The sequence below is a fragment of the Rhamphochromis sp. 'chilingali' genome, assembly GCF_963969265.1.
Source record: "Rhamphochromis sp. 'chilingali' genome assembly, chromosome: 21".
Lineage (NCBI taxonomy): Eukaryota > Metazoa > Chordata > Actinopteri > Cichliformes > Cichlidae > Rhamphochromis > Rhamphochromis sp. 'chilingali'.
The window spans coordinates 18,726,319-18,750,925 of NC_137949.1; the positions used below are offsets into that span (position 1 = coordinate 18,726,319).

A 24,607-nucleotide genomic window follows, 5' to 3' on the forward strand; every position below is an offset into this window, starting at 1 on the left:
AACAAAGCCCACATGTAAGGGGAAGATGAGAAGGAAACATACGGGACTAAACACGACTTGATGCTAATAAAGCTGTTTTTGAACCTTGCACACGTTGTTTCACTGATGCAGGTAAAAGGCGGAAGATTCTTCTTCTCTGCAGAACAATAGTTGGCACTGTTAACGGGTACAAACTGAATAAAAACCTAAAAAATTAGATCTGATAAGACTGTATTTCCACCAGGAGAGGCTTTTTTTACACTTTGATAAAGCTCAGTGTGGGAGGAACAGTTTTGTCGGGAGGCTTGTGGGTTACATCACCAGCTCACGCTCATCACCAGGACCTGAAACACAAAAAAATAAGACGGCGATGAATGTGGGTATCGGCAGTGCAGTTTGGTCTTCAGTAAAACAGAAGTTTAATGAAGGCTAGTGTTAAAAATAAGTATAAGGAAGAAATCTAAAGCCAGAGTACAATGAAAGATTTGGGCATTTTAGTTCAGACTGCATTCACTTTGCAGACTTACATGAGTTCAAAGACACAGCCATAAAGAACCATCTTCAGCAACAAGCAACTGGTTGATTATTTGTCCTTTTCTGTTGTTATTGCACTTTATTTGAATATAATTGATGGTGAAATACTATTTCCTGCTTTATTTAGGAAGGCTCATTACTTGTACTAAAACAAGAATGTCTACGCAAGCATTGTACTACAAAGTCCAAGTAATAAATACCTTTTTAAAAGACATTTTGTTTGCGTTTTCAGTATCACGAAGTAAATCTGGTTGGTAACATGCATGTGCATTTCAGACAGTTCATTGTGTTACCTTAACAAAAAAACATGTATTTTTATCTTTTGCACACCAGATACTGATTATTTAATTGTCTATAGAAAAAGATGGTATCTTCACTTGTTACATTAAATATATTTGATATATATATGTTCAAGTGTTGCTTCAAAGCAACACAAAAAGCAATTAGCTACTTAAAACTGCACTGGCTCTGCAGCACTAACTAAAAAAAGTGTGCATATAGTTGATCAGCTGAGGTGGGAGTCAGCTATGTTTGCATTCTTTGAACCTCTCATTAGCGTGAACGTCTCTTCGCTGTTAGAGGCAAACTACAATTTGGGTAATGACAGGGTTGGTGAATGTAGTTCGGCAAACATAAAATAGTGCCTACTTGAAACTGGTTACAACAAGGGTTGTGGAAATGTCGGAATAACTGTATTGTGATTTTGGAAAGAGACACTGATTCAAATGGCTTTTTATGGTGCTTTCAGCACAAGGCAAATGCCGTCTGGTTCCATTATATTCAAGAAAAGGGCAAACCATTTAAAATATGATAGCACATAAACGCCATCCAGACAGATAAATGGTGTTACAGGAATAAACTGAACTTTTGTGATGAACCATCTCCATAACATGAATATCCTCTTTAACAGCTACTTCTAGCCAAAAGGGGTCATCACAGCAGGGCCTGCTGCATGTTTGAATTGGCAGATGTCATTTTATACCAGATGCACCACATGGCACGACCCCTAAGGGATTTATGGGATCAAACTGGGGATCTTTGGCTTGCTAGGCAAATATGTAAACCAAGTTCCTATATTTCCAGGGCGAGTTATTATTTATTTCTGTTGTTAATAATTACTAGATTTGCAGCACCCTCTGTGTTTGACAGTAACTATACTTTAGATTGCCGACTTTACCTTCTGGATCGCATCATGAGCACATACAGATATGCTGTCTCATCCTCCGACCTTACATCACCTCCCTATGATTATATGCTTGGAACACTGCGGATCAGTCAGCCATAAGCCCGTTAGTCCTCTGCTGGCCATATTTATTCTGGCTTTAGATATCCAACATGTGACTGCCCGAATTGCTCAGTTCAGTCTACTTCCTGGCTGCAGTTGCGTGCAGGGAGAGCAGCTGACTCTCCAGGTGAAGGTCGACTTCTGAATAAGTAAAGAGAGGGAACGCTGCAGCAATTTCCCACTGCCTCACATAGATTTTACACATAACAAAGTGAACTGAGTAGTTTTCCTGTAACACCCCACAAATAATGAGCTGCCAAAAGATCCAGTTTCCCACAGACAGCCCCCTCAAATTCCCACGCACTCTCCCTTCTCAGTAATTCACCTCCTGCTGCTTCATCCTGACTTATGTCACTATGGCAACAGCTACATCTGAGGGCAAAGACTATGCACATCCTCCTTTTTTTTAATCTGAGATTGTAGGATTAGTGCAGCCAGAGGCCTTTAAAACCTGCTCTTGGCTTGCATGCGAGTCGGTGTGTCTTTCTTTCCCTCTGTGCTGTTGAGTCAGTGTCAGTGTGACCAAGTGTTGTTGTTTTTTTTGCAACAAAACAGAAGGTATTATATAAGCTGCAGAAGCAATAAAAACTCGTACCTGTTGACCTTGACGTGGTCACCAGGTGGCTGTGGGAGCAGATCAGTGGCCAGATAGGGCATTTTCAGAGTGCATCACTATTTTACTGTAATCGGCATGACCAGGAGAGTCCTGACACTGATGCACTGCACACTGCTTCTCCTCCCTCTTGTTACCTTGAGAGGGCGGTGAAACAGGCCCTGCTGCGGAAGTCAGTGTCCTCCGATGCTTTCATCAGCACGGGTATCGTGCACATGACCCTCCACTGCTGCATTGTCAGCGGTTAAGTGTTCAGCCCAGGGCTTTATTTTCATGCTGTGTCACAGTGCATGTACAAAAGGATCTCTCATTTGCTCTGAGGGTCCAGGATCATCTGCGATCTGCCTTTTCTTTTTCTTATGCTTATTCTTCTCTTCCATGAGTGCTCCCTTAAAAGCCTATGCAGTTGTCATGGAGTTGTGCTTCCTGGTAAACAATGACTCTTTTCATTCCAGCAGAGCTTTCAGTCCAGTAGCTGAGATCGATGGAGCAGAAGGCAAAGAGAAGGGGTTTGCTGCTGTCCTAAAACTCTCATGTCTATCATGAAGTCCACTGCATGTGTTTCACAGGCGTTGCTGTTAGTTTGTAGTCTCATTACATCCACGATACAAAATTATTTTGTTTGTGTTGATAATAAAAATTATGAAAAATGTAGTAAAATCAGCTGATGGGTAAAGATATGTGAGGGAAAAAATAACATTGCAGGTGCTTATGGGTAGAAAGGTAAAGCCGTTGAGTGACTGAGGCCATAATGAAGGCAGGACCCAAGCACATGACCAGAAGTAAGGAGTCCACAACAAAGCTATGATTATTTCTCATCGAGACTGGCTTTGAGCTGAGCTTCCAAGGCCATTTTATCAAAGGTACGCATGTTGGTCTCCTCCCGCACTTTGTCTCGCACGTGAAAAGAGGCTCTAGCCACAGATCGGGCGCTCTCTAACACTGCCTTCTTCTCCTTGAAGATCTGCTCACTCTTCTCCAGCTTCCTCTCGATGGACTGCAGCAGCTCCAGACGCCTCTGCTTCTCCTCCTCCTCCACGCGCTGCCTGTTGAGCTTCTGCAGTTTCTCCTTCTCCTGTCGGCTCTGGACTGCCCGCTGCGCCTTCTCTTTGGCCCTCTCCTCAGCCACCAAAGCTGCCTGCTGGGCTCGTTTCTCTGCTTCCTTTACGCGAGCCTCCAGCAGCTGCTGCTGTTGCCTCTCGCGCTTCTCTGCTGCCTTGCGTGCTTTCTGGATCTGCTTCTCCTCGCGCTTGGCCTTCTCTTTCAGCTCCTTCCCTCGACGTTCGACTATCTGTTCGTAGTTTTCAAGGGAACGGCTGAGCTTGTCCTCTGCTGACCTCCTGGCCTCATCCCTCTCCTCTTTCTCTCTACGGGCGATTTCCTGTATCAGGGCGATGTGACGTCTCTTCTCTGCTTTGTTCAGACCTCGCCTCTCCTCCTGGGACTGGTGCTCTTTCTCTTGCCTCTTCAGCTCAGCCATGGTGAGCTTCTCATTCAGCAGCAGCCTCTCTTGCTCCAGCATGGCAGCCCTCTCTTCCTCCAGGCTCTTCAGGTTTTGCTCCTGAAGAGCCTTCTTGTGCTTTTCCTCTCGCGCTGCCTGCTGTAACTTTAGCAGGCGGTTACGCTCCTGCTGTTCTGCAAGCTCCCTCCATCGCTCCTCACTCTCCTCGACCTGTCGCATTTTGGCTGCTGCTGATTGTCGCTCTTGCTGGCTGAGTCTTCGCTGACGCAGCGACACCTGTGTATGCCACACTCTCTGACACTGAAGCACGGCACGCTGTTTCTCTCGCTCCTCCTGCTCGCGACGCAGCTCCTCCATCCTGCGCTCACTATCCCACTGAAGGTGAGCCACATAGCGGGTTTGGCTCATGATGTCTTCCTCTTGATATCGGGCAAGCATCAAAGCTGCTATCTTGCGGTCTCTCTCAGACACAGCTTTCAGCCCTCTGCGCTTCACCTCCTTTACTATGCGCTCCACCTTCTGTGTCGTCTGAGGAGAGTGGCTCAGATCGCCGAGGCTGAGGCTGCGGCCCATTAGGGAGTTGAAAGTGGCCAGAGTGCGAGCTCGAGGACTGGAGACTCTAGCCCAGTGTTCTCGTGCACCATCCCAACTGTAAGAAGAAGAAGCGCCCGACTCTGACGAGGTGCATGTAGTCGTAGTCGTAGTAGTGGAGGTTGAAGAGCAGACGGGATCCATCCTTCGCTGTAAAGATTCCAGTGAATGGCTTTTTCCTTGTACCTTGGAATGAAATCCAAGATGTCCGTTGTGCTGTGTAAATGGTCCTCCTGTTACACCGTTCAGAGGTATCCCAGAGCTCTGAACTGCAGGTTTTGACGCTGATGAAGTCAAAGTGGAGTTGGCTCTGGGGAAGGAAGGGGGTTTCGGTGTTGGTCTAGGAAAAGTGTTTGAAGATTTACCACCAGAGGACTTCCGAACTACTGGTGGGGGGCCAGATGAAAGTGGTCGTGTGGGCTTTACTAATTCAGGGGATGAGGACAGAGGATGTTTTCCAGATCCTAGAAATCCACTCTTGGAAACTGGTGTAGAGGGTGTAGAGCCAGATTTTGAGGATGTGGTTGGTCCCGCATGAAAAGATTTAGGGGAGGTACTAAGAGTGGAGGCAGGTGCTTTGGATAAAAGAGCTGCACCTGTTTTGGAGGCTTGACCTGATGCTGTGGCTCTAGAAGATGTTCCAGCGTTGAGGGTGGAGCTGGAGGTCACTGGCCCAGACTTAGAAGACTGGGTGAGGCCAGAGGACATTTTATCCACAGAAGATGCATTGCTGCTATTGACCGTTGCCTGAAGAATCCTTCGTTTTTCCTCCCTAACAATCCTTTCCCTCTCTTCCCTGCACTGCCTAAGTTTGGCATGCCTGTCCCTCTCAAAGACTTCAAACAAGCCTGTGGCGACACGCATTGAGCGGCCAGGAGCCTCACGGGCAAAGTCAGAGAGCGGGCGAGGCAGCAGCTCCACAGGCTTGACCCCGCATCGAGCACACGCCTCCAGAGAGCGGGGGCTCGTTAAAACGTATCGGCTGCCCTCTGCGGCCGGCGAGTCAAAGTTGTACAGATCCAGGTGCAGCTTTGGAGACACATCGCTGTCAGTCTGAGTCTGTGGTTGCTGAGGTGCTGAGTCCTGAGAGGTGACCTCTGGAGCCGCTGGAGATGCAGTGTGGCAGGGGCTTGGCTCTGAACTGCCGGTTGGTGGCGTCTCAAAACCAGCATCCCCATCTTCCTCTGTTGTCGTGCTATCTGTGTTTTCTGGCAGTCGAGAGTCTTCGGTGGCCACAGCTGGTGTGTCGAATTGCGGGCCTTTACACTTATTCTGCTCCTCAGCCTCCGAGGGGTCAACCATAGTTGGCTGCGGGTAAAGAGAGGGCAGGGTGAGCAGGGGAGAATAAAACAGGAGAGAAAATAGATGAAAAAGTGGGGAGAGGTTTCAATTAGAGGATCATAGCACTGAGACAAGAGCTTAAGAGATGCAGTCTGTGGGGGGAGGGTCATTACACAGGTCCAGAGATGCATGCATGCACGCATGAACACATATTCGTGCACTCACTGATTTTACACCAGATGAGACATTTTCCCCCTTCAGGGAAGAGATACAACACAGAAAAACACCACAGTCCTTTAACGGGGGGATCTATTTTCGGCAGAGTTACTGGGCTGAGAGAATCTGATTACTCATAGCAATATTTTTTCACTCTACATCACACAATCAACCTACAAATGCTTAACGCACAGACGTCTGGGGTATGAATTATTAAGCACCTGATCCTAAAAGCTTACTTGGAAAAAGAATGTGATATCATGGAGTGTGAAAGTAGTAAACAACCACTGGACACTATTATGCTCACTAACATGGACTCATCACACCTGGTAACAAACAGTGAAGGCCTAGACCTTTCTCCTGCATATCAGCAGGATGCTGGCATAAAACCCTCTCCGCACTGTCAACACCAACAGCTCAGGTTCAAGGTTAAAACTCCAAAAATGACAAAAGAGATATTGCTGATTGCTTTGGTGCACAACAACAGTCATTACAGCTGCTTAAATCCGGTGGATTTGGCTGTAATTTAATGCGGTATTGCGTCGCGCAAGCATGCACTGACCTGCCAGGTCGCAAAACGTTTTCTAAACCGGTGCTTTGTTCCCCTTTAATCCGTCCAGAAAGCCTCGTCTCCTGCATAATATCAGGTTTCAGGCAAAAGGCTTCGGCCGTCGCCCCGAAGATGGGTGCATCACATCGTTGCAATCTCCGGCGACACGACAGACACAGACGGAGCCTTTCCCAGCCGGTCAGCCTCTGAGCGGAAAATGTGCACTCTCCGCGATCACAAACACCGATAAAAACCGTCCTCGCGGTGAAATCTGCTCACTACGACGACTCTCCTATCCAGCTTCCTCCCTTCCTCATCCTCCCTCCCTAAAGTTCATCCTGTAAACATCAGCGGTCGCCACCTGCTTTTCAGCATCCCTCCATCTCACCCTGCTTGGCTCCGCCCGCTTGTGGCAAATATGCTAAAAATACTGAGTGCGCTCTGCAATTATCCGAGCGCCTGTCCACTCCACTTACAAGCTCTTAAACTGGCGTAATGGTGCTGAATGTTACCCCCGAGCAAAGATCCTCCTGCAGGCCTGCTTTTGTACCACGCACACAGTTTATCCATTGAAGATGAATATTAGCCAGTTTCCAAAACGTGTCTATTTTCCATTTCCAGAAGTGATTTTGTAGGAGATGTTTCCAAAATACTGATGGAATAAAAAAGGCGTGGAATTTTAAAATTGGTCTTTGTTAATCTGTGGCTGGCTCATCACCAGTCACAGCACTTTCTCTTAAAGCTGACATCTGCCACCACTCCTGGGCGTGAAATCAAAATGCATGTAATTACTCGAAATTGACACCAGAGGGCGAAAGAGCACTGCAGATCTATGCTAAGGGTGTCTCAGGGAGGTCATCTGACCTCAAGCAGTCGTAATACGGAGTTATCGAGGATTTTATTTTAGTATGATAGAATAAACACCCCATTAGGCCATTTACACTTCAAAACTGACACACTGGATCAAATTACAGTCACCCTAGTTTACAGCATGATCACAGTTAATTTAGGCCTGAATGTTTTGTTTTTCTTTTTACAGAAGACATATAGGAAAAGCACAACTGAAAATAAAACCTGACTCATGAAACTAATGTGCCAGCTAGAGGTATGATTGAATTGGTTCAGTGTCACAGTGTCATAGGATAATTATTTAGAACCATCACTGATGTTCTGATCAGAGAAGCCATCATGTCTGATGTGAAAAGGTTTACTCTCAGACATTAATGTCAGTTGGATAAACATTACTGTACTTGAAATGTATGTAATCATTTTTCTATTTTACACCTTAAAGTGTCCATGATATCAGTGATAAGGTGTAGTAAAAGTTTTACAACATTTCTTGAGAATATTCCCAACATGTAGTTAATTCAGGCCTAAATTAAGCATTTAGAAATAGACTTTTAACACTCTGTTACATAAGTAAAAGGACTGATACTTATACACATTCACTTACATTCACCCATTCGCACTCACATTAATGAGTTGGGGAATTCTTACAAATACAGCTCTCGAGCCACCCCTCATTGCCTTCTTGTTTTTCTAGGACAATGAGAAATGGGTGCAAAGATTAATTGAAACATGTGCAAAAATGCTGAAAATACTGCATTTAAGGCAAAAGCAGAATTTGTGCCAAACTAATGAGCTTGAAAGTCAACACACGGCCTTCAACACAGCCTGAACTCTTTTAGGCTTTTAGTTGAATAGGATACTAATGCATCAGGTAACCCCCCCTGCTTGACACTACCACTACAGTTACATTTTGCTATTGCTTGTACCTTTTGTACTACTACTTTCACTTCCTATGAAAGTCATTTTTATACTAATACTGATGATATAACATTAACATTATTTCTTACTGTACTACAACTGGCATCAGTAGTAACACAACTATTGTTCTCACAGATCTAGTACAAATAGTCGAAGTTGAAAAAGATTAGTATTTCTCTCTGTGAGTCTGATGGATTTGATCACCACATGCAACCCCACTAATAAATGCAGTTGATTAATTGAAAGCCCTCTTCTGCATATAGACTGGTCTGGTTTGGTCCAGAGCTTCAGGATTAGATAACTCTGGGTGAAAAAAGCTCTGATGATGACCCACTAAACTCCTGACCCATTGTGGGGAACAGTGCGAGTTTAATTGGCCCCACCCGCAAGCTGTATCGGGAGGACAGCGGGTAACAAGTGACAACAAGGAACGTGCTGGCTGGCTTGTTAACTGGGGGCATGGGGTCTGCGAGGGGAGCCAAAGGAGAGCGGTGCATGGTGTGCTTGCTGCACAGTTCACTGGTGCAGGGTTATGCTCTGCAGAAATTTTGTGTTTGTGTTTTTGTTTTTGGTAGGGCATGCTCCCAACCACCAAAGCTGAACTGGGGGGTTCATCGAGAGGTGAGCTGCTTGGTGCAGTCATGGAGACCAGTACACAGCCCATGTAGTGGTGAGAACCCAGCATTCCACCACATCATGTAGGATTCGACCTGGAGATGCCAAAATCCTTATTCTAGATACATTTTTAAGTATTTTGCAACCAATAAAGTTATAGACCACCAGATCTTTAATGTGGTATACCATAAATACTATGAAACAACCAACATATTGAATATTTCAAAGATTTTCCTTAATATATCCTGATTGGGAAAGTGATTCTGTATCAGCTCTTCTGCTTTTGAGGATCTATTGAAAGACAGATCCTCAAAAGCATCTGTTCGATTTAGGAACTCAGTTATAAAAACACAGGTGAGCCAGTATCTGTGCCGTTACGAGGATCTACGTCCCGTTCAAGCCACTTAAGGAAGGCTATTTTTACACAGAGCCAATAGATAAATCCAGCCAGGAAATTATAGCGAAAGAGGAACTGAGAGATTACGCACTTTTGGCTACATGACTCTGACAGTCAGCAGCCTCAGCTGAAATGAATTCACCCATTTCATTTCCCTTCAAAGGCAGATCAGATTTTCAGCTGGACATGTGTGCAGAACTTTGACAAGTATGGATAGAGACATGGCAAACTCTTTTACCGACCTGGAAATAAAAAGGCCTCGGTACATTTCCATCTCTCCAGAGAGCTTCTGATTTTCCACATTATTATATTTTACTACTATTGTAGTGCATCGAGCCAGGAGCTTACTGTACCCATGTTTGCTAAGGGTTGAACACAAGGAGTGAGTGTGTACAGCTGTCTAGACAAGTGCAGTGAACCAAACTTAAGCTTTCTTGGATGCATTTTATATTTTAATATGTTTCCTATTCAAAAACAGCAAACATAATTAATAAGAAACATATTAGATCTGACAAACTTGCAGTATTTTTCTTAAACTCGTTAGAAAAAAATCTTATTTTTTAATTGTTACTTCACGCATAAGCTTCCTCTAATATTTAAAAGGCTTTAGAGAATTTTAGAATTCAAATCCTAAACGAAACATTTTTTATTGCTTGATGCCAACAAAGTAACATGTGGACATAATTTTTTAATTTTTAGGATACATATTATTACACTGATTACTGTAGTGGTTTCCAACCTAGCAGCATGGGAGCTCATATTAGGTTTTCAGAAGATGAACAGGAAGGGTCACAATGACGACCACAATAATGAAGCACAGTGAATGCTGGTTATTCTGTCATGATTGCCTATTTTCCAGTTTTCCTGTAAAACACCAGATAGTTTTCCAGTTAGAAATGATTCATATTAGAGCATGACTGATATATTCATCTGCCAATACTGGTCATCCACCCACCTCTACTTTTCTGGGTCAGCAGTCTAAGCAGAGATGCCCTGACCTCCCTCTCTCCTGCAACCTTCTCTAGCTCTGGGGTTCACCAAGGTGTTCCCAAGAGACATAATCATTCCAGAGTGTTCAGAGTCTGCCGTGAAGGAGCTCATTCCCAACCAAGAGTGGGCACTGCTTTTTTCTGACTGAGAGACAGAGAGACAGGGTCTCAGATTTGGAATCGCTAATTCTGATAGATGCAAAGAGCTCCAGTCCAAGCTGGAGATCATAGCTTGATGAAGCCAGAATCACATCATTGAATAAATATATACTTATTCTAACACTTATACATATTTTTTCCTTTTCTTCTTCTTCTTTAAAAAAATCACTTCACATAGTTTTGCAGCAGAGCAGTTCAGACTGAGCTGTTTCACTATCAATAAAAGCACAAGATAAAAATAAAAAATCCCTCTTAAAGTGATTACAACCAGACTGTTGCAGTCGGTGATCAAACACTACAGGTTGCTGTGTTGATGTTCATTTTGAGAACTATGTTAATTTTGAGTAGACGATTATAAAGGATCATTATTAAATAACACAATCAAAGAGTAGATTAGGTTGCTGCTTATGCAATAATAGATCAGTAACAAAACCATATACATCAATCGCATAGCTTTTTTTCAGTATTCCTCTGCCTTCTCGTCTCTGCTCAACATATCAACCAAGGCCACACAATACCACAGCACCCTGTCTGACTGAGCAGCATTTGCACCAGCATTTAAATTCCAATTTTCCTTTGGAGGGCTTTACCTCTCCACTAACTTGCATGAAACTTGCTCTTGTAAATTTTTGTGCCTCACTGACGGACAAACAAAGAAAATACAAGGAACAAGAAATATCATAACAGCAAAATAAAATGCAAGATTGATTACTTGGATTTTGGGAAACTTAGTGCTGCGCAAGCACTCAAATATGTGTACGTGCATGTGTGCGTGCGTGTACAGTACTACATGCCTGCTGGAACTCACTGGCCCTGCGAATATTGAGACCTTTCATTGCCCCCAGTTCACATTTCCAGCCTTGGTTTGCCAACAGAAAGGGCCACATTTTCTAGACCGCTTCAACTCCCGCTTCTAGCCCTTTGCTATATTCAGCCACCAACCCCCTCTCTCCCTGCTGTCTATTCTGTGGGATGGTACAGGGGTCTCATGCGGGTGTGGAACAGTCCCCCTCCTTAGTGGAAGGGGAAAAGGTCCCAGAGACATAGCTGTTAATTCAATCAGGAGAGTGGTATGCTCAATTAGGCATCCATAAGGGCCTGGATGGGTCCGGGGGCCCTGCAGAGGGCAAGCAGCCCAGTCCCCAGGAGGTATTAATTGTGGATGACAGTGTGTAAACAGTGGGGTGAATAGACAGCGCAGGTGCGGGACACCCCATTCCAGACTCAATAGGCCTTTTCACACCCGTGGCTCTCTGTTGCCACTTTCTCTTTCACTCTCTCACTGCGTAAAAATCCCTCACATCTCTGATTAATGTCATAGATAATTTGGCTTTGTGGGCTTATTTATTTGTTGCTATGCTTTTCCATCACCAGACATGCTTCTACATCACTGTCAGTGTGTGTATGTTTGTGTGCAAGTGTGTACTTGAAGAGGGTAATAAGAAATGCTGGCCAGCCAAGGGCTATACCCTCCTCCTTGTTTTCAGGAGCTAGTGAAAATTGCGGCCAGTACATGTAAAATATATGGAATTTATGAAATGAAATCCAGATGACACTTTAAAAAGAGAAGGCTTTGTATCTGACCTTCGATTTTCCCCTTCAGCACACAAGCCGCCCGCTCCTCTCTGTCTTTCATTCAGTGCTTCAACTGTATTCTGCCTTTTGAAGTGCAATCACACACTCATCAAACAGATGCACTGCCTGAAAAAGTATTCAGACACTACATGTGGGTGTAAAAGTAGCAGAAATACAAGTAATAGAACTACAACTGCAAGCACAGAATACTAATCTTGAAGTATGCCTCCTTTTTTTAACATTTTAATAAATCTGAAATAACTGGTTTATTTTTACTGATACAGTGAAATACAAGCAAAGCTTTTCTAAAGCTGATTGCAGTGGAGGTACTATTAAAGCAATTGCTTTAATAGTACAAATAATAAACAAAGTCAAATAATATTCTCCAATGTAAAAAAAAAACAACTGTATCGGTATGGAGGTGTGTGGGAAGTGAAGTAAACCTTCTGAGACCCCATGTCCTCACAGAGGAACGTAGGAGATACTAAAAATGAATGCCAAACAAGTAGTGAAGCAACATGGGAGTTGCAAATACTTTAATAATTTGAATAAGTTCAGCACTTGAAGAACCTCAGGGATGAAAAAAATCCTAAACCCAGAGACAGATTCGGTATATGGTTGCTGTATTGTTGGGTGACTGGTCGATAATTACAGTGGGCCTTTTCGGATTATCCTAAATTACTGGTAAATCAACTAATAATCAGCTTTTTATTGTTGTACAGGTGAGGGTGAAATATCGCTACAATAAACAAAAGGAGGAACTTTTTAAACACTGGAATAAAAGTCACAAATAGGTTTTCATGGATTTCGTTATTAGAAGAACAATGAGAATCTACTGAAACACACGACAAATGCAAATGCTGATTTTATTTAGACAAAAATGTAGTTATTTAGCATTAAACTGGAAAAATGAACGACAAGTAGCAGTTTTTGCCTCTCTTCAACTTGTTTTCCTCTCAGCATTTATCATACTACATCTGAACTGCATGTGCACCTAAACTGTACTTTTAGGCAACGTGACATCATTGCGGTACATCTGTGCTAAACCTGCTCCTCTCTCGAGGCCGTCAGATCTCTGGGTGGCCTCAGTGCTGCTCTGTCTGTTTCTGTGTCTGCACACACCCGCTAATTTTCGGCCGTATGTAGTTGGTGTAAGCCGGTGGGGGGACCGGCGGCTGGGGCGTCTTTGGAAGGGCCACTGCAGTAATTGGGATGTACATTTTCTTTCAGCATGCCCATTCATTCCTGCTTTTGTTTTTGTTGTCAGAGGTTTTCTTTTATGTTCGGCCAAATGACAACAGAATTAAAGTGTCAAGCCATGCTTTCACTACAACGGCTTTGCAGCCCTGAAAACTTTGTCTTCATTGTTCAGGGTGGCGGGTTGAAGTGAGAGGGAAGAGCAGATATAAACTGATCTCGTTAACATTCCAAGAGACACTCCCGTTGACCCTCTCTGCTCCTCATCCTCACCTCCCACAGCATTACTCCACTCACACAAGGACATGAGTGGACCGGCTGGCACAGAGCGGGAGGGGTAGTTGGGTTAAGTCTCTGGGGTGGGAAACAACTTGGAATGAGGCGCATCCCTTCTCTCACAGCTCTGATAATGATACTACACGGACACTTTGCTGAGTTTCTATGGTGGTCCGATAAGCAAGAATTCAGATAATTCACTATCTTGAGACCACTTAGGCCTCGGTTTTTCTCCCTTTTGTACAACTGCCCCATCCATTTTTATCTCTCCCATTTGGAGTGACCCTCCTCTGCCATCTTTTCTGCAAACAGTGCTTTACAGAAACTGGCCAGAGCACAGAGGAATAATTAATGCTGACCCTAATTGTGCCAATTCCAGAAGCTCAATAGCTCTAATTACAAGGCTCTTCTCTGAGGCACTCAAAAAGCCGCTGAACTGTCAAAACCAACAATTAAAAAATATCTATAGGGACAAAGAGCGAGAGAAGGGGATTTGGGGTGGGGGTGGGGTTACCCGTTCCAGTAAAGGGTGACGGGACACCTGCACTAAACACTGCTTCTCTCTTCTTAATGGGCCTCACAATTTATTGAAAGGAAAAGATGGAGAAATGGACAGCACGGAGGCGAGGAAGATGTGAGAGCCAGAAATTGAGAGGTTGCAGGCCAATTACAGTGTGGAAGCATGTTTTGTGAATGCACTAAGTGTGCTTTCCTGCTCAGGTTGGTGGAAAAGTACTGAGAATATTTATGGTTGTCAAAGCAACAATACTGCGATATTAAAGTGCTTCATAACAACCTTAAACCTTCCACTTAAGTGTTAAATGTGAAAAACCCAAACGTATATATAAGTGACAAAAGGGTTGCAACAATGCAGAACGGCTCTAAGGTCAGCCAGTTTATTTTGAAAAAAATCCCCCAAACCAAATAGGTTCTCTACCAGAAAAAACCCCCCATTTATTCTATGAAATGTGTTACATTATGACCATGTAATTGGGGATAAAGTGACACAAACAGTTGTTTTTTGCTCTATCAAACAACGAATCGTCTGCCAACTAAAACCCACAACGACTCACACACACACACACACACACACACACACACACACACACACACACACACACACACACACACACACACACACACACACACACACACACACACACACACACACACACACACACACACACACACACACAGCCCCCCTGCAGTGCTTGTGACAGCTATTGACTTTACTCAATAGATGTTTTCCATTGTAACCCAAGTACGCAGGCTAAATGTCACGGCAGCAGGATACTAGGCTATTATAGAGCATTATATGTCTCAGAATGGGGATGAGAACCTAAAATTTGACCTCACAATTGCTCGGCCATTGTCTCTGCTCTCAAAGACTCATGATAATACACTGAGTGTTCCTGCAGCTGCTGCCTCTCCTGGTCCTATCTCCTAACTGACCGGAGCAGGTCTTTCTCCTCCGCGAACAGTTAATCTTGGGGTGAGGTGGGCGTGGCTTTCCCGCCACCGGCCGCTGCTATTGGGTCCTCCGAGTGCCAGCTAGAAACGACTGCTCCCTCCTTTGCTTTTAAATGAAGGTGCAATGGATACAGACGCGACTCAACCTGTGGAAGCCGCGATGAACAGCTGATCCTCCCGCAGTGGATAAAACCAATCACAATGGTGACGGCCAAGTCCTGATTCCCGATCATACGCGTGGCACTATGTGAATAGTTATTGGAGGAGTAGACACAGGAGAATTATTAACCGGAAATTAGGGTTAAGGAGTCTTTTTGGGGCGTACTAATATATATTTTTTTCGGTTTGGACCTGTCGATCATCAGTATTACAGACGGACACGCTGTGCGCTCAGACTACCTGCCGCTCTTCGCTCTGCGCTCACCGACGCTCAATTATGTTATTATCAAGTTTCCTCATTTTTACCGTCTCCTACTTTATGGCGCCTCTGTTCCTCTGTTACCTGCCTCAAGTGTCGGCACAGAAGCCTGGGTCACGGGTGAGTACATCCCTGTGGGTCTGGTGCCTCACACTTTCATGGAAGTAGCAGTTTGAAACACGATACTTGCATTAATTACGAAAGTAAAAGTGTGTCAAACTGATTAGATTCTACTTAAAATAGAACGAATGGGATAAATTACAGACTGCTGGTAAACCTGAAATATGCCGAGATATTTCTTTAATGCGCCTTTAGTAGATAAGATGTAACAGTTGATTCAAGATTTTTTTTTTTAAACTTATGCTGAGTGGGTAAATTAGATGACTTTAAATCAAATGAGAAATTTGGCTTTTGGTGTTAAAGTTTCATCTGATTCACTGTTTAGAGAAGAACACTCCAAACCCAATCTCCATCTGGGCTTGTAAAGCTTAATCCCACCAATTTGCTGGTTTTACACTTTGAGTTTGGCCAAATCTAACTTGTAAAACATGAAATCGATGATAACTTACTGAGCTTACTCAACTTTTCCTTGGGCACAGCATCCCGGCTCCTGGACCTCTCCTTTTGCAGGAACAGATTTTTGTCACTGCCATGTCTCTCCATCGCTCTTTTTTTTTTTTTCTATCTTCAGTCTCTCACACACACTGCTTTGCTTGTTCAAGGTTCTTATTTCCCCCTGTCCAGGCACAGGGGGAAATAAGTGATGCGAAGTGAAGGGGAACACCATTGTTTCAGTGCACAGATGCACTGTAATATTTGTGGTCAGAGGCGAGGGGCTGACTCACAGGGGGTGAATATGTAATACTCTCACATACTGGAACTATTTCACAATATCTTTGAACCCCCCCACCCACCCCACCCATCCTCCATACACAGTGTGCTGTGGTCAAGATTGTTCTCTGGAAAGAGCCACAGTGAATTTTGCTTAATCACTTCTTTGTTGCTCCTTTTATAACTGTTTTCCTACTGTTCAAATAATGAGAGGATCAAGGGGGAGTGTGTGGCTTTCCTACAGTATAACTGGACGCAGTACTTGTTACTTTGCATATTTTGGGGCCTGATTCAGGTGGCACCTCCTTATATAGCTACATCACTTACACGTGCTAGGGTGTTTAGAAAATCAAAACAAAGATGAGTTTTGAAATTACGATGGCTGATACTCTGAGCTGCCCTTTTATCGTGAAGTTCTTCCTATTGTAACTTTAGCTGAAAGATTTTGTGTACCTTGCCAGGCTGTGAAAGTCTATCAGTCTCAACTTTGGTAAACAGTTTCAAAACCACATTGAATAAACTCCAAAATACAGGGTGGCCAGTGTGAAAATGTGGTTTCTTGGTCCTCTGAAATTTGATTCTTTAGAGACAAAAGCTTTTCATAAAAACAGGGATAACACTGAAAATCTGAGCATCTCCATCAGCTTTATCCCATCAAATTAAACTCCCTCTGCATCCCACTTCATCCTCCTTCTGGCATGGATTAGGACCCAAGGAGCAACAGTCAGCCTGCTGAAACCCCCACTCACTCCACAGTGATTACTTCTAACATTTCTCACAGCTGCTGTAATACCATAATTCACACCACCCACTTTCCACGTTGATATCAGGAGTGAACGGCTGAGCTAGTTTCCCTGCATAGACCTGCTCCTTTCTCATTTCTCTTGAGGTTCCATGATGCAATAGCACAACAATCCTCAAGACTGAGGAACACGAGTAATTGAGAGACTAAAAAGCCTTTTTTCAATTTTGCAGTTCCTGCTGTCTGTGCAATTTGGAAGACCAACAGCTTCTTTATTCTTGTATGAGTCCTTCAATAGTTTAACAGTGAGTTGGTGGATAAACCGTTGGATGCTAAGGATGTGTGATGATCAGTTGTAATTAATTAGTGCAACATTGTTTATTCTACCAAATTTAAGCACAAACTATCTGAATTATTTAGATGAAAAAAAAACTGATAATGGACTTAAAAACAGCTTCTTATGAACGATGCTGCCTTTATAGAGAGACAGGATTAAGGTTCATAATAATTTAGCCTTTTTTATGAGTGCAACAAGATATTTCATGTTTTTTAAAACCGTAAAACCAGGAATGATGAGTCTCGTGGTCTGCAGGGATCATTTCCTAAAACGTTTAAACTAAGAAATCAGTTTTCCCAGTGGGAGGAAATGCTTAGCTTTTATAGAAGCTTAGCTATGCAGCTTTAATCCATCTTATCAAATCAACCTGTTAGTCTCAGATTGCCCATAGGGTTGGGATGCTATGGGCAGTCTGCTTGCATAATTCGGTGACAGCATCAGTGAAGACTCTTAAAACTAAAACAAACACACAGGCCTAAGCAGCAAAGCTGCATACCTTCAGCTTGGGAAAGCAGAGCTCTGGTTCAAAAGCAGGAAAGTCTTTTTATTAGTGTGAGGTAGATCACAGCAAACATGCAGGTGTGAGTGTGCTGATGCGTGCAGCGTATGGGTGCAGGTGCCTGTGTGGTGAGCCGTGGAGTCTTAATTATGCTTACAGTGTACAAAGGAATGGAGGTCAAGAACGGGCCTGTTTTAAGTGAAAGAAAAATTAAACATGAAAATAGAAGTGACTATACTTAAGTGCAGTATTTACTTAAAAATTGGCCAGTGTTTATGCTATATTTAATTTTTTTCCAATTCAGTTGAATTAAGTTTGGAAAAAAATGAAGTTCACATCTGTTATCTGGAGGACATTAAAAAGAATATGGGGAAATTGAAGAGATTGGAAACTCCATCTGAGGCAGATTTAGCAAAAGCTGGTCCATGAGAGACGTTATTACTGAATGGTTCATATTTATAAATATAAGTTTTTATCAGTTAACAGCAGTTTAACTTTTTCTTTAACTATCTGGCTTTAAATCTTATAATCTTTTTTTTTTTATAAATTTTATTTTCAGTCACAGCAGCATGTTAACAACAAAACATTGAACATACAGTAGTTTGCTGTTCAGTATTTACAATACCCCAAAAGATAACAGAAATAGAGAAGGAAAAAACAAACAAACAAACCAAAGAAACCCCTACAAAACAACAAAAAACAAATGTGTCTTGAGGTATCACCCCAAAGATAGCCGTTAGAGCAGAAGGATCATATTTAACGTTATACATCTCTGACAGAGTGTTAAATATAGACACCCAATAGGTATGAAGATTGGGGCATGTCCAAAAGGTATGAAGGAGCGAACCTGTTTCTGCTTTACATCTGTTACACAGAGGGTCAGCTTAAACTGCTTCAGGAGCTGCGTGAATGAGGCAAAAATCCCATCTACAAAAAGGTCTTTGATATTTCTAAGGCCATTACTTTCCCATATTTTAAAGGCAGAGTCCATCATGGAGGGTGGGAACATATGATTTGAGCAGATAGGTGCTTTAATTGACATTAAGTGTAACCCCAACCTTTTCCTACATTGCACCCAGATTCTGAGCGAGTCATACAACAAAGGGTTACGTTTATAGGTGTATAGTTCTAATGGGAGAGCTGAACTCAACAAAGCTGATAGGCAAATTTTGCCACAATTGGATGACTCAATTTGGAGCCAAGCTGGAGTCTCTGTAGTAACATTACTCATCCAGTACAGCATATTACGAATATTTGCTGCCCAATAATAAGACTGAAAGTTTGGCAAGGCTAATCCACCCATTGGCCTAGTCCTCTGCATGAAATCTTTACGAATTCGTGGACTTTTGCCATTCCAAATTAAATCTTATAATCTTAATCATAAAGAGAATATAGTCACGCATTTGGACCTTTTTTCATCTACAAGAACCAACCTAATGAAATAAAAATCTAAACACATTAAGACAATAAGTGAAGCTCACAAGAGACCATTTTACAAAAACAGATTCAAAATTGGATCCTATATTTCCTATAATGCAATTGCTAATATGATTACTCTCCCTTCTTGGGGAAAATTCACTTAGTTTTCAGCATTTTTGAGTTTGTAGTTCAAATCCAGATATTTAGTCAGATGAAGTCCCTGGGATAAAACGAGACAAGAACTTTGTGGTTAGGCTGAGCAGCCCATACCAAGTAAACTGGTCGAGAGCCCATTTTTTGTTTCACTACTTTAACAAACAAGATATTTTGTTATATACCGTATTTCCCAGACTACAAAGCGCACCTGAATATTAGCCGCACAAGCTAAAATCAGGGGAAAATCCTGTTTTGTACATACATTAGCCGCACCTGACCAAAAGCCGCAGGTGTTTCAATGTTGACTCATCATATGTAAGAGAATATGCACAAAGGGAATTGTCAGGAAAGAGATGGCTGTTTGGAGACACACCCCTTTTATTAATATTTTGAAAAACAAGTTATGGGTACATATTTGCACATGTGCTGTGCTTCATAAATGAGTAACAAATGTATTACATAACAATAACCTACAGCACACCAGAAAAATAGATTCGGACTACCTTTTAGGCTCAGGTGCAGTGACACGGCTTTAACAAGAAGAAAAGTCAGTCATTCACCACCATCTTCCTGCGCTCTAAAACCACCAAAGTCCTCTTCTCCAGTGTCGGATACGAACAGGATCAGGATGGCTTCGTCATCCACTCTCAGCTTCTTTCCTTCGTTGTCACTTTCAAAACCAAAGAAATCCTCATTGTCATTGTCAGTGTCGGAGTCGAACACCCTCTGAAGGGCCGTGGCGGTGTCCTCCTCTCCATCATGCAGCAGTCCAGCCCTTCGAAATCCGTTGGTGATCGTGGATGTTTTCACACTTTTCCACGCTGTCAGAATCCACCGGTGGAGTTGAGCACAACTTGCTTTTCGCAAGTTTATCGCCGCTCGTCATCCACGACTCCCGCTGAACGCGTAGCGCTACTTTGAAGTTTGTTTTTCGCGCTACTTGTACGGCACTATGTTGCCTGGCGGATGGACATGTGACCAACATACCACTCTTGAACCCCGATCCTTCCGCCAGGCAACGTAGTGCCGTACAACAGCGGAACAAACAAAACAAATCGTCTTACGATATCACAAAAATCATGGACAATCTATAGAAAAGCCGCACCTGACTAAAAGCCGCAGGGTTCAAAGCTTGTGCAAAAAGTAGCGGCTTATAGCCCGACAATTACGGTATACACGACAAAGTTGTCAGCAAGAAGTTTGATACCAGCAGAATCAGACAAAGATGAAGAAAGGCAACAAATGCAATTCTGTCATTATTCAGGACAGCTGAGAAGTCACTCGCTTTATCAAACCCGGCAGGTCTGATAAAGAGGTAAAAATGAGGTGAATGCAGAATAGCCAATATGATAAGACCCGAGGCAAACAAACCATGTAAGCCTTATTAAGAAAGTACTTTTATGGGTCAAGCAATGAGGGAAATGTTGTCAAAAAGCAAACTTAACTATCCAACTGTATTATGGCCCATTTGTAATCTTTATGCCTTTTCATCAGTAAAATGCATTCACACCATTCTCAAAGTGAAAGTGAAAACAGAATTGTGGATTCATTGAATTTAATATATACACAACTTAAATATTTACAGGATTAAAAGAAGTTTATTTAGTTCTGCTTTTATTCTCTTAGAGTATAATAAATCTGTGCATAGTAACAATGAAAATTTGAATTTAATTGTCCCAAAATGTCAAAGGGAATAACAGAAAATTGCCTGAAGAAGTTGTCAATAGTAAATAAACATTGTGATAATTAGAACTGAAGAGACAACATCTGCATAACAAAGGCTATGAGTGGCAGATGGAGAAGCGAGAGAGATCAAGGCCAGAGTGTGAGGACTGTTCCTTAACCATAATGAACCACTGAGATGCATATGAAGAAGAGCTGTTGACCATAATCATGCAGATGTGCAGTGCACATTTCCTCATTTAGTCTTTATGAGGGGAAAAAAAGATTCCTGGCAAAGTGATAAGGTCATAGTTTGGTTTCACCGTCGTCTGTGAGGAGAAGTCATGAAGTACAAACCTTTTAGATTAACTTTGTACTGACTGTTCAACAGCAGTTTCTGATTAGGCAGCTAAAGGAAGAATCCCAGCACACAGTCATTGATGACGAAGCTTGTGGTTTGAGGTTCTTTTGTCGTATCGTAAAGTACATTTGCATGGTTATGCTAGTGTTAATCAAGGGTTAGAGGGGATCTAGGAGGTGGGGGAACCCTAGTGGTGGAAGAAAAATAACTCACCTTAAAATAAATGATTGCGTATTCTTTGTTGGCTCTGAGGTTTAAGGCTTGTGTGGATTTACTTAATCTGCAGTCTATTAACAAATGCTACAAGGGGCATCATACCATCAAAGTTACTCTCCAGCCTGGAGCAATAAAAGTGGAATTTGGCAAATGATACTTAAGAGCATCATCTTAAATTCAAATTGATGCCTGCTACCCTTTACCTAACCTACCAGTGAGTATGGAGACGTCAATCTACCTTGCACCAGGCCAAATCAGTCCCTTTTCTGTAAACTGTAGTTGTTTGAACTCTTGAGTATTCTTGCACAGCAGCCATGCTACACTACAAGGACAACAGTACTTGAACAGATTTCTTATTCTTTAAAGTCAGGAGTTTTCAGTCCCATTGTCACAGGAGTATAAAATCAAGCACCTAACCATCTCTAACAAATCAGTTTATGACTTTCAACCAACTTTAAGTGATATTTTTACAAATATCTCTTAACCACAGCAACTCAGTCATGAACAGTGTTGGTCAAGTTACTTGAAAAAAGTAATCAGTAATTAATTACTGATTACTTCCCCCAAAAAGTAATCCTGTTACTTTACTGATTAAAAGTAATTAATCACGTAGTTACTTAGTTACTTTTTAAAAACACGATTTACAACCTGAATATGTGATAAAGCGATAGATCTTTCAGCCCAATTCTACTTGCATAATCCATCATACAAAATGTAATCAAATGGAAAAGTCTTAAAAATATAAAATAAAAAAATAAAATAAAACTTGTTTTATTAGTTTTAATCTTTTAACTTTATGCATCAAACAAAAATTTTATTATATGCAACATTCTCTGACTGGAAGAAATTTGTTTAACATTTAAACCTATTTTCTGCACATTCCAGCACATAAAATAAAATATTTTTTGTGTTTACACTCAGTCTTTCAAATAGATGCAAGTAAAACACAGTAGAAAATAAATGGAATCAAAGACTCAGCGGTCCTGTTGCTCTATTTTCACCTGTAAAGCAGGAGGAGGGTAGGCGGAGGTTTTCCCTGTTGCAGGTGTGCCGCAGCGGTCAGTTGAAGAATCCGCGAGCTTCTCTGTGAATTTCCCATTACGTCATTGCGCACTCGGTACTTGCTTGGAAGTTTAGGGGTTTTTTTGCTGTAAAAATTAGTTTTCTTCCCACACACAACGGACACTAATGTTTTTGTCACTTTTTATGGAATCAAACTCAAAGGTCAGTACTTCCAGGCTTTAAACGCTGCACGCTCATACTCTCTCCCCACTCGATATATTATCCATTGTTGATCTGCACACAGTTGTTGTCACGAACGTCGCACTCGCTTACGTCACTGTCATGAGACATTCTCGCAAAAAAAAAAAAATCACGGTTTTAGTAACGCAGTAACGCAGCGTTTCTACGGGAAAATAACGGTAATCTAATTACCGTTTTTGCAATTGTAATCCCTTACTTTACTCGTTACTTGAAAAAAGTAATCGGATTACAGTACAAGTAAACAACTTACAAGTAAACAACTTACAAGTAACGCGTTACTGCCCATCTCTGGTCATGAAGAGTCAGATCATGTGAAGTTACAGATGGCAGTCACCGAGTGCTGAGGTGCATAGCAAGTAAAAGTCGCCAGCCTTCTACTGACTCAACCTCCAAACCTCCTCAATTAATTAATTAACATCAGCACACAGACTGTGTGCTGGCAGGTTCATGGCATGAGTAGCTCCTATTGGTGTAAGGTGTAGGTGGCCAGGTACTTTTGTTCACATATGATATTTTAGTGAAACAACAAACAACACCATCCATCCATCCATTCACTTCCGCTTATCCTTTTCAGGGTCGCGGGGGGCGCTGGAGCCTATCCCAGCTGTCATAGGGCCAGGTACACCCTGGACAGGTCGCCAGTCTGTCGTAGGGCCAAACAAACAACACCATAAAGACATATATGAATACTCCAAATTGCTGTATATATGTATACCATACTTTATTAATGACAGATATTTTAAAATATTGTTGTAGTTAAGGTTCAATTATTTTTATGCAAGAATGACTTAGCCATAGTTCGCTGCAAAACATTACAATGTAGCGATTAGAGGTGGAAAATTATGGTAGAATCATTTTCTCTAATATTAAAAAATAAATAAATAAATGGCCTTATCTAACTGTCATGAAAAAAATATTTCAGGAAAATAAAAATAAAACAGCAGGGAAACGGTGGTGCAGTGGTTAGCCTCACAACAAGAAGGTCCTGCATTCAATTCCACCATCAGTTCAGGGTTTTTCTGTGTGGAGTTTGCATGATCTCACCATGTCTGCACAGTACTCCGACTTCCTCCCACTGTCCAAAGACATACAGTTAGTGGGATTGAGTTAATTGGTAATTCTAAATTGCCCATAGGTGTGAGTGTGAATACCTGTTCTTCTCTATGTGTTAGCTCTGCGACAGATTGGCGACCCGTCCAGGGTGTACCCTGCCTCTTGCCCAAAGACAGCTGGGATGGCTGTCTTAGCAGAAGAGAATGAATGGATGGATATTGCGGCAGAATATAATTATTTTTCTGGTGACATCAATGATCTTATCTAGTCACTTGAAGATTAAGCAAAAAAAATATATTTAATTTATGTTAGAAACATACGTACATAAGAATGACCTTGGGTAACACCATTCACGAATCCCACATGATTAAAATGATCCATTACAAATGGTTTAACAAACTTTTATGGAAACCTCTGATTCTGACACTCATAAGCCAAGATCTCATGTGACTGCACACCTAGGCTCCATCTGACGCTAACAGATTGCTTTAATAGTGACTCAACAAGTGACCAATAAAATTGCTTTCATATGTCAATTCCCTCTCATGCCTGCATGATCATCAGATACATTTCATGCTCAATTTCATGGCGTTCTAATCAGTATAATGAAAAGCAGCCTTAAGTCTGTTCCAAGAATCAGGCCAGTGTGCTCCACTCACGGATCGCTGCTACTTAATTCAACCTTGCTTTTCTT

The 24,607-nt window shown here is 42.2% G+C and overlaps 2 protein-coding genes across 14 annotated transcripts in view; one reads left to right on the top strand and one right to left on the bottom strand.

Annotated features, from left to right (window-relative positions):
• Positions 1-187: 187 nt before the first annotated feature.
• ccdc177 (coiled-coil domain containing 177) lies at positions 188-20,520 on the bottom strand. Of its 4 annotated transcripts, none has more exons than XM_080870538.1 (3): positions 19,862-20,520; positions 2,394-5,772; positions 188-323 (listed from the first exon to the last, which is right to left on the bottom strand). In XM_080870538.1, the coding sequence occupies exon 2, from the start codon at positions 5,764-5,766 to the stop codon at positions 3,220-3,222; it is 2,547 nt and encodes an 848-aa protein (XP_080726664.1). In that variant the 5' UTR covers positions 5,767-5,772; positions 19,862-20,520; the 3' UTR covers positions 188-323; positions 2,394-3,219. The 4 variants fall into 4 exon arrangements, with proteins under 4 accessions (XP_080726664.1, XP_080726663.1, XP_080726665.1 ...); XM_080870537.1 differs by lacking the exon at positions 19,862-20,520 and adding an exon at positions 6,988-7,121; XM_080870539.1 differs by lacking the exon at positions 19,862-20,520 and adding an exon at positions 7,024-7,109.
• The window catches only part of smoc1 (SPARC related modular calcium binding 1), a 62,152-nt gene continuing 52,619 nt past the window's right edge, over positions 15,075-24,607 (top strand). For 6 of the 10 annotated variants that reach the window (XM_080870546.1, XM_080870540.1, XM_080870543.1 and 3 more), the window contains exon 1: positions 15,075-15,494. In XM_080870546.1, coding sequence (XP_080726672.1) covers positions 15,393-15,494 — 102 coding nt within the window. In that variant the 5' untranslated portion in view covers positions 15,075-15,392. The remainder of the gene's footprint in view (positions 15,495-24,607) is intronic. The other 4 variants (XM_080870547.1, XM_080870541.1, XM_080870542.1 and 1 more) reach the window with 2 other exon arrangements.

What these genes read in the sequence shown, in the direction of transcription:
- ccdc177 (XM_080870538.1), bottom strand. Translation starts at nt 5,766, where the DNA reads ATGGTTGACCCCTCGGAGGCTGAGGAGCAGAATAAGTGTAAAGGCCCG.